The sequence below is a fragment of the Carlito syrichta genome, unplaced genomic scaffold (assembly GCF_000164805.1).
Source record: "Carlito syrichta isolate Samal-C Ts95f unplaced genomic scaffold, Tarsius_syrichta-2.0.1 Scaffold302575, whole genome shotgun sequence".
NCBI lineage: Eukaryota > Metazoa > Chordata > Mammalia > Primates > Tarsiidae > Carlito > Carlito syrichta.
Window position 1 is genome coordinate 175,224 of NW_007246671.1, and position 12,482 is coordinate 187,705.

Sequence of the window (12,482 nt, forward strand, 5' to 3'; positions counted from 1 at the left end):
TTGTCACTTTTTGACTCTCCAGTCAGAGGGGGTCTCCTTAACAGAACTAAGGTATATTTAGTAAAGTTCTTAAATGTCAAAATCATTTTTTTGTTTGTTTTTTTTGCTTTAGGAAATATGTTCAAGTTTGTGTCCAGAATTTGTCAGAACTTGACTTTCAGCTGTCAGATAGTAATCTTATAGATACTGGTGATAGTACCGACCTGCATCTAATACCATTGAACACGCAATCCCAGCAGGTAAACATTTTCTAGACTTGAGTAAACTTCTCAACAGAGGACTGACATGTAAAGGTGTAGTATCTGTAGTGTTCTGATGAAAGGGACATAGTACGTGTTGAGATTGAGCCTGTAAATGTAGGGAGCAGTTTCTTCTCCCTGAGTAGTGAAAGCTCATGTGCATCTTAGACTCTGGCACAAGAGCTGTGCTTGCTGCCTTGTGCATGTTCTGTTTTATTCGTGGAAGAAGAGGGCGTATATGGGTGGGGCAGCTGGATGGACTAGGAAGCAGATAGATATCTGTATTTTTGGAGGAATTAAATCTTCAGCTTGTCCTACTTTGTGCATAGGCATATGCAGATACAAACATCTGTTGGAATGTCCTGTTAGTTGCATGGACACCATCACTGTAGGAAACGGGGACTACTGTGTGTCTGTTGTAGGTGTTGGTGGGACTTTGTGAAGGAGCCATACTCACAGCTGCGCTGCCTGGCTTAACCCTGTCCTTGCCTTTTCTGTGTATTTTTCATGTGTGTTTTTAGGCAGTAAATGATGGGTATTTAGATGATCAAAGGTTTTTTTAATGGATGTCTGTATTTAGCATTTTCAAAGGATATTTCCTCACTAATACTTGACTACATTCAACTCTTACTGGGGTCTGTCACTGCTTGTGGATGTGAACTTCATTTGTAACAATGGTGTTCAGCCCATATGTTGGGTTGTGCTGGTTTCTAAATTAACTTAAGTTCAACATGTAATTGGCCTGGTTGTGAAGATATACTTTTTAATTGATTGATGATGACATTTTCCTATTTTGGAGATGTATGAGATATGCTCTATGTTAATAAATATTCTTGTTTACGATTCCCTATGCTGTGAGGCTCATGGAATCATAAACAATTAAGACCTTCTTACCCATTATGTTCAATCTTCTGCCAGGACAAGGCCAGGCAGAGGGAGGCAGGGCAGGGGTGGGTGCCTCGGATTCTCAAGCAGCGTTCTGGGTTGTGCTGGGGCAGGGGCTTATGGACGACTCTGCCTAACACACACAGCCCCTCGCACAGAGTGTTGCTCCAGCACTGGGGCTTGTGCTTCTGTGTGAACAATGACAGCGACTCTCTTTGCAGCGCATCTCCAGCAAGCAGTCGGTGTTCTTTGTCTGGGAGTTGAAGTGGACTCAAGAGCCCCCCCCTTCTCTGCATTGCCAGTTCTCCGTTGGATTTTCCCCGACTTCTGAAGAACGGCTGTCTGTCTCCTTAAAGCCATATACTTACGAATTTCAAGTGGAAAATTTTTTTGTACGTAATGTATTATTTGGGAGGGGTGGGGTGGGAAAATGAAAGATGGTACCATCTTTTTTATAATCGAAACTATTGAATAGACAAATTGTCTCAACATAATGGGGAGCAACTTAAGAGAAATCGCGAATTCTTGGGGCAATTGGATCATGGTCTTTATCTGAGAACTGGGTCTTTCTTCAGTGACACACCTGAGACACCCGCATTCCCAGTGGCATCTCTAAGAGAAGTGTTTATCATTTGGAAACCCAGAGACTCCTTTTCTCTTCTGCTTTTTATAATGTTGACTTAGTAACGTCCTAGAAATATTTTTTAGAGTCATTTCATCTTGATTATTAGCTGCTACTCAGGGCCTTTACTTTCCAAGCTATGTCTCTAGTTTTTTTGAAAGAAAAACTGAAACTATTAAGAAAATTAGCCAAACATTTTCTGAGAACCTATGCATCTTTTGGTAGCAGCTAATTTAAGTGTGGAGCTAAAAGTAGCATTGAGCTAGGTGAGTGGATAGCAGATGTGTTTCTGTTTCCTTTAATGAGGTTATTTGACTTAGTGTTGTATCAAACAATGCTTTATTTGAGGAAATATTTGTCTTTATTGTAGTTTTTGCTATTAGCAGTTTTTTCTTCCTATCTTCCAACCAAAACAGATCATTGTTTTGACCTTCATGTTTTAACTCCCCTTATTAGCCTTAGAAAGTGAAACATAATTACTAGCATAATTTTTCATTTTCTATTACAAAATTACTTTGTTGATGTGTTAACTGTAGCTGAGCATTAATCCATTAATGTGGGAGTCTGCATAAATGTAATCTGTTTTGCTTACTGCAGATGATTATTAACTAATTAGCAGTTTTCACTGTTACTTTTCTTTTTCTTCCTCTTCAGAGTATGAGTATTGAAATAATTTTCTTAGAACTGTAAAAGCTGAATAAAATGGCAGAAAAATAAATTAGGTGGGTTCTTCTTTTCAAAACTGGTATTCTGAGGACCTGAGATATAGATTCCACTTTTTTTGAACAACTTTTTTAGACAAAATCTATATACCACGAATTTCACCCATTTAATGTATACAGTGCAGTAGTTTTAGTACATTTACAGAGTTTTATAACTAGTGGCATAATCTTATTTTGGAACACTTTTATCATTCCGCAGAGAAACCATGTAGCCCATTAATAATCAATCCTCAAACCTAGGCGACCACTCTATTCTGTAGGCAAGTGTCTGTCTCAATGGATTTGCCAGTTCTGAACATTTCATATAAGTGTATGTGATGTTTTTGTTTCTGACTTCTTTCTGGCATGGTGTTTTCAAGGTTCATCCATTTTGTGGCATATATTGGTGCTTTTATTCCCTTTTCATACTGTGTGGATGGTTATACCACATTTGTCTATCGGTTTATCAGCTGCTAGAATCTGGGTTGTTTCCTCTTTGGGGCCATTATGAGTAATGACGTTCTTTTGTGGATATATGTATTCAGGTCTCTTTGGTAAATACTTAAAAGTGGAATTGCTGGGTCATATGGTTTAGCTCTGTGGCTGTCTTTTTGAGAAACTACCAAGCTGTTTTTCAGAGAGGCCATACCATGTTACCTTCCCACTAGCAGCACAGAGGGTTCCAGTTTCTGTAGACTATTCCAACACTTGCTTCGTCATCTTGATTGCAGCCATCCCTGCAGGTATGAAGTGGGATCACCTAGTTTTGCTTTGCATTTCCCTGGTGATAGTGCTGCTCCACATCTTTTTGTGGACTTATTGACTGTATATATTCCTGGAAAGCTGTCTATTCAGATCCTTTGCCCATTTTTAAATAGAGCTATCTGTCTTTTTATGATTGAATTGTAAGTTGTTTATATTTCCTGGGTACCAAGTCCTTATATAGGATCTTCAGATGTTTTCTCCTATCCTATTAGTTGTCTTCTCACCTTGGTGTATTTTTTTTAAGCACAAAAGTTTTAAAATTTAATGAAGTCCAATTTATCTCTCTTTTATTACTTGACTTTCTGGTTTTGGATCTAGGAAATCATTAGCCTAATCCAAGGTCAAAAAGACTTCTTCCTCCACTTTCTTTTCATAACTTTAATGCTTACATTTAGGTCTGTGATCTATTTTAAATTAAGTTGTGTGTGTGGTGAGAGGTGGGGTCCAAATTTGTTCTTTCCATGTGGTCCATCAGCTGTCCCTATATCACTTGAGGAAAAGACCATTTCTTCCCTGTTGGATGGTTCTGGCACCCTTGTTGGAAGTCAGTTGTCCAAACATGTTAGTTTATCTCTGGAGAGGCTTTGTGTGTCTGGTCACTTCAGCCGCTGGTAGGCAAGGGGCCCTCACTGCTTCCTCTGTGGCCCAGCGCTTTCCCTCAGCTGCTCCTTGGGTACAGCCACAAAATGGAGTTCAAGGACATGCGCTGCCCGGCGGACTCCCATTTGTCTTGCTTCAACTTTTAAGTAAGCTCTGAGGCAAACCAGCACTCTTCTTTGGCCAGATTCAGAAATATTTCTGACTGTGTTCCAGCTGGAAGCTTCTCAAGAGCAGGAGATGTTTAACTGAACCACCATGTTTCCCCAGGATGTGAAGGACTTGCCTCTGCAGGCATGTGACCAACACTCATTTGTATCTGCATATTCAGACATCCTCTGTGCCCTGTGGTCAGAGAGCCACAGAAAATCCCAGAGTGGCCCCTCTTCAGATTGGTAGAAGTTTGTCCTGTCTCCAAACAGATCATCTGCATGTTTGATAGGAAGATCATCTAAAACATGCTTTTATATTCCAAAATCTCTTATTTGAGCATTTTACAATACCAACAGGACACTTTTAAATCAAGTTATACTGTAATTATTACACACATACACCGACATAAATATAAAATGAAAGAATGCCTTTGGGGGGTAAACCCTTTTTCACCTTTGCAGTGGCAGGTAGGTTTTGATCCTTTGTCATAGGTGGTGATAACATGTTAGGCATATATGAATAGCCACTGAGAATAGGTTGATTATGGAAATAAAACACAGAGAAAGTAGATTATGGACTGAATTGGATGATACCAAGACGTTCCTGTTAATTTTGCTAGCTGTGATCATGGCATTGTGTTTTGGTAAGAAAATGTCCATAGTTTTTAGTAATGCAGGGTGAAGTGATGGGTTATCTGAAATTTGCTTTAAAATACTCTGGCAAATACAGAAATGTAGATCAGTAGATAGATGAAACAAATGAAGAAGACTCTTAAGTTTGAAAATGTCCATAATTTAAGAAAGGCTTGTAAGCTGTGGAGTTAGGCTCATGAGAACATGGTGTCTGCAGGAGGAGTCATTACAGTAGGTGGCCACAGTTGCCTTCTGGTCTGCTGAGCAGACAGGGTCTCCTGGGTTTTTCTAGGTCTATGGGCAGCTCCACATTTGTTTTCGTTTCTCAGGACTCTTCAGGTATATTTCCTTTCAACTTTTCTCTCCCTTTCCTGCACAGACATTATATAATGTGAAGGCTGAGATCTTTCCCACTTCGGGAATGGAGTACTGTAGAACAGGCTCACTCTGCTCCTTGGAGGTACTGATCACACGGCTCTCAGACCTCTTGGAGGCGGATAAGGATGAATCCCTGACTGAATCTGATGAGTATTTTTCAACAAAGCTTATGTATGAAGGTAGGTTGCGACTTCTTTTTTTCCTAGCTTATGTGATGATCCAGTGCTTCAAATGATTGTGCCCTGTTTTTCACAAAGTGTAATGTTCCTTGTCCAAAAAGAGAATGTTCTAGAATTAAGAACTTGTTTAATACTGTCACTATATAACATGATCCTAAGCTTGCTGGACGTTGAACTTTGCTATTATGGAACATTCTTCTAACAGGTAATTTCATCTAACCAGTCTCAGTGCTGAGAAGACTTGAAGATGTCCTTTCCTCTCTATGTGTGGTACAGGATCTTTTTGTTTCTCCTGAAGCAAAGGTCAAACTCCACGGCTTGGCTGTCACCACAGTCCATGATCATATCCCTACCCCGTTTCCTCTAGCTTCCTTTTACGCCTCCCTCCCCTTCATATCCACCCCCAACATGGATTCCCCTGTCTCCCCCAGTTCTGTGCCTGGGCTGTGGTGGTGGCTACCTGAATCTACACATGTGACAGATGTCATCAAATTATGCACAGAAACATATGCAAAACAGTGTGTGCCTGCAAAAGCTGGTGAGAGCCCAGTGAGGTCTGCACCCTGCCTAATTGTATGGTACTAATATTAGTTTCCCATGTTATGTGAGATGGCATAGTTGGGGTAACATGTGACCTCCCTCCACTATTTTTGCAACTTCTTATAAGTCTGTAAACATTTTGAAATTTTAAAAAATGTACTTGGGAGTTGAATTTAGTAAAATTAATAATTATGAATGCTTAATGAAGGACATGGTTTGCTGTGAGTTCATGGTAGCAAAGAACATGCGCCATGACCACGTGCACAGCTTGGCGCCTCAGTTCATGCCACTATTGTTGGTCGTCAGATCTAAGGTCAACACAGTAGAAAGAAAGGCAGCAGTGTGAACACCACCTTGAGCTTATGAGTGCCTGAGGGCCACACTCTGAGAACTGTCCATTGCCTTACTTTCTGACGCTGCTTGGACCTCTGTCTGTCCTTTAGGACCACTTGTCCTCAAAGGTCCTCCACCTGCAGCAAGCCCACTTTCTGTGAACACTTCTGTGCTGCTTATGGCCTTCTGGTTACACACTCCCTGCACTATTGCTTGGTGTCCTCATGACAGGAAGCTGTGACCTCTTTGCCAGGTCATCTGCTACTTGAGGGCAAGGATCTCATCTGCTCACATTTGTATCTCTAGGGCTCATCCCAATGAATGCTCACTTAGGTGTTTGCATTGTATTTAATTAAATGAGGGTTGTGTTTTCATAATTACTATTAGTGATAACACCTGTCACATGTTAAGACACTACCATATCCCAGGAATGGTACTAAGAGCTTTACATTTAAGAGGTCTTTCTTTAAAAAGTTCATGGAAAATGTGTATTATGAACAAACTATACATGGATTTCAAAAACTTTTGCACCAAAATGAACTTGTACTAACTTGTGATAACATGTCTGAACAGGATTTAGTTTGAGGCACTAAGAAGGATAAGACATCAGTTTGAAAGAGCCCCTATCAGAGCAACATGAATGCTACTAAAATTGAAGCAAGAACAGACATCAAATTTATGGTGAAGCTTGGGTAGAAGAATGCTTTATGAAAAGTTTATGGGGTCAGTTCCCCAAAGAAATCAGCAGTTTACATATGGATAACTTGTTTTAAGAAGGTACAAGATGATATTGAAGATGAAGCCCATAGCAGCAGACCATCCACATCAATTTTCAAAGAGAAAATTAATCCTATGTGTCCCCTAATTGAAGAGGACCAACAATTAACAGCAGAAACAAAAGCCAACACCATAGACATTTCAACCAGTTTAGCTTACACAATTCTGACTAGGAAATTAAAATTCAGCAGACTTTTCACTCAATGGGTGCCAAAACTCTTGTGCCCAGATCCGCCACAGACAAGAGCAGAGCTTTCGATGGAAATTTTAAACAAATGAGATCAAGATCCCAAGGTGTTTCCTTGAAGAATTGTGACAGGAACAAAATATGGCTTTACTAGTATGATCCTGAAGACAAAGCACACTCAAAGCAGTGGCTACCCAGAGGTGGACATGGCCCAGTTAAGAGCAGTGGTTGCTGGGCTCGGTGGCTCAGCCTGTGATCCCGCACTTTGGGAGGCTGAGGTGAGTGGATTGCCTGAGCCCGCGGGTTTGAAACCCGCCTGGGCAACTTGGCAAGACCTCATCTCTACAATAAATAAATAAAAAATGAGCCAGACATGGTAGCGCGTGCCTGTAATTCCAGCTACTTAGAAGGCTGAGGCGGAAGGGATCGCTGGAGCCCAGCAGGTCGAGGCTGCGGTGGCCGGGAGCAGCCACTGCATTCCAATCTGGGCAACACAGTGAGATCCAACTCAAAAAAAAAAAAAAAAAAGAGCAAAGGTCATGGCAGCAGTTTTGGGGAAGCTCAAGGCATTTTGCTTTTTGACTTTCTGGAGGGCCAAAGAACAATAATATTTACTTATTATGAGAGTAATTTGGGAAAGTTAGTCAAAGCTTTAGTGGAAGAATGCCCAAGAAGCTTCTCCAGAGAGTTCTTTCCCACCATGATAAGACTCCTGCACCTTCTTTTCATCACACGAGGGCAATCTTTTGAGAGTTTTGATGAGATATCATTGGTCACCCACCTTATAGTCCTCATTTGACTCCTTGTGACTTATTTTTGCTTCCTAATCTTAAAAAATCTGTAAAGTGTACCCATTTTTCTTCAGTTAATATTGTAGAAAAGACTGCATTGACAGGGTTAAATTCCCAGGACCTTCAGTTATCAGACTAAATGACTTGTATCATTGCTTACAAAAGTGCCTTGATCTTGATAGAGCTTTTGTTGAGAAATAAGATTCATATTTTTTATGTTTGTCTTTTAGTCCCATTTTCCATGAATGTTTTGAAGTCCCTTTGTACAATATTCTCTTTCCATCCTTAAAAAGCAGCTTCATGAGGTCAGTAGTGTTCTCAACACTGCACAGGGGTCACGAGCCTGGAGGTCTTGAGGCTTGTCTGAGCAGCAGAGTTGGGATTCAGACCCATTGGTCTTCTTTGATACTGCCACTTACCAGACAGAACCATCCACTGCCCATTTTTAATTTAACAGCCAAAGGAACCACACTTTTGAAGCATTGCGCTTGAAATTCTCAAGGATATTTCAAATTAAAAGTAAATTATTGTTCACTTATTAATTTCAGAGGAGAACAGCTTTTCCATATGCATCTAACATAACAGTCTAAACTAGAACTAAGTCAATGTTGGACTATAGTTGGCATATCATAGTTAACAAAATGCATGGGTTTTAGTTCAAGGTGCGGTTACATGGCATTGAGGTATATATTCTCAGTTTCTCACTCTGTGCTTAAGCACTGGTTAATGATGGTTCTTACTCTAGCATGAATACTACAGGCCCTGTCCTGGGGTCACACTGTGGCTTCCTCTGTTTCAGTTGTCGACAACAGCAGCAACTGGGCCGTGTGCGGGAAAAGCTGTGGTGTCATCTCCATGCCGGTGGCTGCTCAGGCCACTCACAGGGTCCACATGGAGGTGATGCCACTCTTCGCAGGCTACCTCCCTCTGCCTGATGTCAGGCTGTTCAAGTACCTCCCCCATCATTCTGCGCACTCCTCACAGCTTGATGCTGGTAAGGACTTTTAAAGAAGTATAAATTCCTTATTTGAGGAGATGATGGCTTTGTGCTGATAGGTGATAAACGAATGTATGAGCAGATTTGAGAACTAAGGTGTTTTCAGTGCTTGTAGAAAAGAGTACCACAACCCTGGTCTGCCGTTAGGAGCCTTTGGCACATTCCTGCATGCAGGATGTTCTATAAAGGGCAGCCTCAGGTGGCTCCCCGCACTTGAAGGTTGGCTCAGTGTGGCTTTGCCATTCCCTGGGTTGGTGTCAGTGTGGCTTGGGTCTGACATCCCATGTGGTTTGCAGATAGCTGGATAGAAAACGACAGCCTGTCGGTGGACAAGCACATGGACGACCCGCTGGACAGCAGCAGTGTCAAGAGCAGAGGCAGTGTGCACTCAACCTCCAGCGGTGAGCACAAAGGCCTGCCCATGCCCCGGCTGCAGGCGCTGCCCGCCGGCCAGGTGTTCAATGCCAGCGCTGGCATGCAGATCCTGGTCATCCCCAGCCAAGACGACCATGTCCTGGAAGTCAGTGTCACATGACAGCACCTTGGGCAAGCAGATGCCACAGCCTAGCTGTGAGTGCACTTTACGGGACTGTGACTAGATTTCTTCTCTGTTCTGGCTCCAGCCAGACTGTTGGTGATCCTGCCTGGCCGTGAAGGTGTCAGAGAATGTCATTGTACAGCTGAATTCTCATGTCATTTTCATGTTGTATGTGTTGTCTAAAGTCACTTGTTTTCTCATCCCCATCCCTGTGCTGTTGTCCTACAGTGTTTACACAGAGCCCTGACTTCCTTCCCTCTCCTGCTCCTAAGAGAGTTCTGCCATGGCCTCTCCACTGAGCAGCCTTCCGTCTGCTAGCTCTTCAGGGAAGTCCGTTTGTTTTTCAGGTAGACAGGCCTTCAGTCTTCTTAGTGACAGATGTGTGCCTTTCTGGTCACACGACTGCCCAATTTCTGGACCAGAGTGGATTTACCCCTAAGGAGGGTGAGTCTCCTTAGGGGTAAAACACAAACCTTTACCCTAGACCATCTAGTTGTGCTTTTCTAGAATAATACCCCTTCAGGGAACGTGGGTGGGTGAGGGATGGGGAGGGAGGGAACATAACCCCTTCTGTGCCTTGGGATGCCAGAGCTGGGGGACCTGGAGGTCCATCAGTTGGAGCCATGTTAAAGGTACTTAAGACTGGGGCATGAGGAGCAACTCGACATTAAAGTAGTTTAGGGATAAATGTTTCTGGAACTCTCTGTTCCCCCATAATGTTGATTGAATATCATATGCACTGGGAATTAAATATATATTTAATTTAATTACCATTATCTATATGGGGTTAATATGTTGTTTTTCTCTCACCTTTAAAGTCTTTACATGTAATTGTAGCTGTATAGTCTATATTTTTCTTTTGCACCTTAAGTCTTAGAAAGTAAGAGATTCCATTTGCAGTGGAGATGGGAGGAGTCCTTTCAGTGTTCTGGCGTTGCCGTAGGGAAGGACTCCTGTCCTGGAGTCACCTCTGCTGGTCCTCTCAGTAGCAGTCATACTGTTGCAGCAGATTAGTTTGCTTTCAGTTGTAAATTTAATTGTACATATGGTTGATTTATTATTTTTAAAAATACATACTAACTGATGTAATGTTTATGTATAAGTTGCACCAAAAAATCAAGGACAAAAATGAGTGTGTTTGTTTTTACTGTGTGGAAGTCACAGCTTGTAAATAGGTGTTGTATGTATTAAACCTTTTCCAGCTCTCCAAAGCAGTGTATTTTTGTACATATAAAATAGAGTTATCTTAATTTACTGGGGAAGTGTACTGGGAATTACACTTGACAGGATTGATGCACAGAGGGTGGGACCTGGTGTGGACAACCTGAGCCCTGTGAGTCCTGAAGAGGAAGGGGCCTCTGCAGCTACCGGGACTGGGCCCCTGTCTGTCGGGACTTCTGCTGGGCACTGAGCTCTGGGAGGTTGTGGTGTGGGCAGAGCAGTCATTTTCAGTATTCTGTATCTTGTCTTTTAATTCATTCAGTAAATAAAGGTGGTGTGATTATTTTTCCTCTCTTAAGTCTTTTTCATTTGTAGAAATTGGAGAAATGTGTAAAGAAAAGTATTTTTGTGTTTAATTAAACTTCTCAGAAATGTATCTTCCTTATGTGCAATTTGAAACTAATAAACTTGGTCAAACTAGTTAGCAAATTAGAACTTCAGAATCTAATGATAGTTTAAGATTTCTAAAATAAGGTTTTTTATTATAAAAATTGATGATTGCCCCACAGATTTGCCAAATCCTGGGCATAAAGATATTTGAGTTTGATTCTGTCAGAGAAGTGTCTAATCCATGTGGTCAGCCTTGGAGGAGTCAAGAGAACATACCCTTCCTCAGTGTATAATGTAGCTTTTTCCCTCACCTTCTGGAAGAGGGAATGTGATTAAATGTTTAAATAAATAAAATAAATTTATTACTCTTTGATTTTCTTGTATCTGGTTTCTACTCCCAGGATGAAATTCTGCAATTACATATATATTCAGAGGAAGAAAATGAAGGGGAAATTCAAAATATGATCGTTTCTTATTGTCTAGAAATTGAATGAAATAAAATTTCATCAGTTTTTTTCCCAAATTACTCAAAAGATCTTTTGCAAACTATGTTAAATGAGTGCTTCTGCCTTTTTTAAGTACAAAAGAATATCACTTAGTATTTTATTTTTACTTAATATTCCTTAAAAGAGTAACTATAATTGGATTTTTACTGTGTTTTAAATAAAGGTCTATGTGTTTGAGGCAAGCTGGTTTTGTCAATAAAGATGTAGCAGCTGTTAAATAATTGTGAAGCCAGATATACAATGTGTATGTATCTAAGAAGCAAAGCATATGCAGCCGTTTGCAAATATCTGTGGAACATGTAAATACTATCAAATGGAAAAGAAAGTAAGTTATAATTTTTGTGAATTTCATGGGGTCTCCTATGATTGGAAAAATTATAGCTTTTCTACTGTGGAAATTGTTGTACTGAATCTGAAAATGACTTTTACCTACAGTTCCATTGTCAGCACGGCCTAGGCTGGGTCAGATTCCTATATATAAGCCTTAGTCGATGAGGCTAGTTATCCCATAAAAAGTAAAGAAAATACCGGCCAGGAGCAGTGGCTCACACCTGTAATTCCAACCTTTTGGGAGGCAGAAGCAAGAGGATTACCTGATCCCAGGGGTTCAAGACCAGCCTGAGCAACATGGCAAGACCCAGTCTCTACAGCAAATCAAAAAAATTAGCCAGGCGTGGTGGTGCATGCCTGTGGTTCCAGCTACTTGGAAGGCTGAGGCAGAAGGATGTCTGAGCCCAATAGCTCAAGGCTGCGGTGGCCATGAGTGTGCCACTGCACTCCAGCCTGGGCAACAGAGCTAGACTCCCACTCAAAAAAAAAGAAAAAAATACATGCAAGTCTTCTATTCACATTTTCTTTAGTATTTAAAATAATATTGAGTTTTTAAGTGAAATTAAACACTCTAGGTTTGTATATAAGATGAAAGATATTAATTTTTATGAAAGAACAAACTACTAATCTAAATGTTTTACTTTCAACTGTGATCTGTAAAATAAATCCTATATGGTTTTTAAGTTTATTTTCCTGAACATGCCCCTTTCTCAAAATTTATTCATCATATATATCAGGCTGTGAGAACCGCAAGCATCATTAATACAATTTGTTGGGATTC

General features: G+C 40.9%; 1 protein-coding gene across 1 annotated transcript in view; it reads left to right on the forward strand.

The window, feature by feature from the left end:
- The window catches only part of TRAPPC10 (trafficking protein particle complex 10), a 60,591-nt gene extending 50,898 nt beyond the window's left edge, over positions 1-9,693 (forward strand). Inside the window, exons 18-22 of the mRNA XM_021711763.1 lie at positions 113-239; positions 1,346-1,516; positions 4,974-5,151; positions 8,579-8,773; positions 9,073-9,693. Of these exons, the coding sequence (XP_021567438.1) occupies positions 113-239; positions 1,346-1,516; positions 4,974-5,151; positions 8,579-8,773; positions 9,073-9,311 (910 nt within the window). The 3' untranslated portion in view covers positions 9,312-9,693. The remainder of the gene's footprint in view (positions 1-112; positions 240-1,345; positions 1,517-4,973; positions 5,152-8,578; positions 8,774-9,072) is intronic.
- Positions 9,694-12,482: the final 2,789 nt, after the last annotated feature.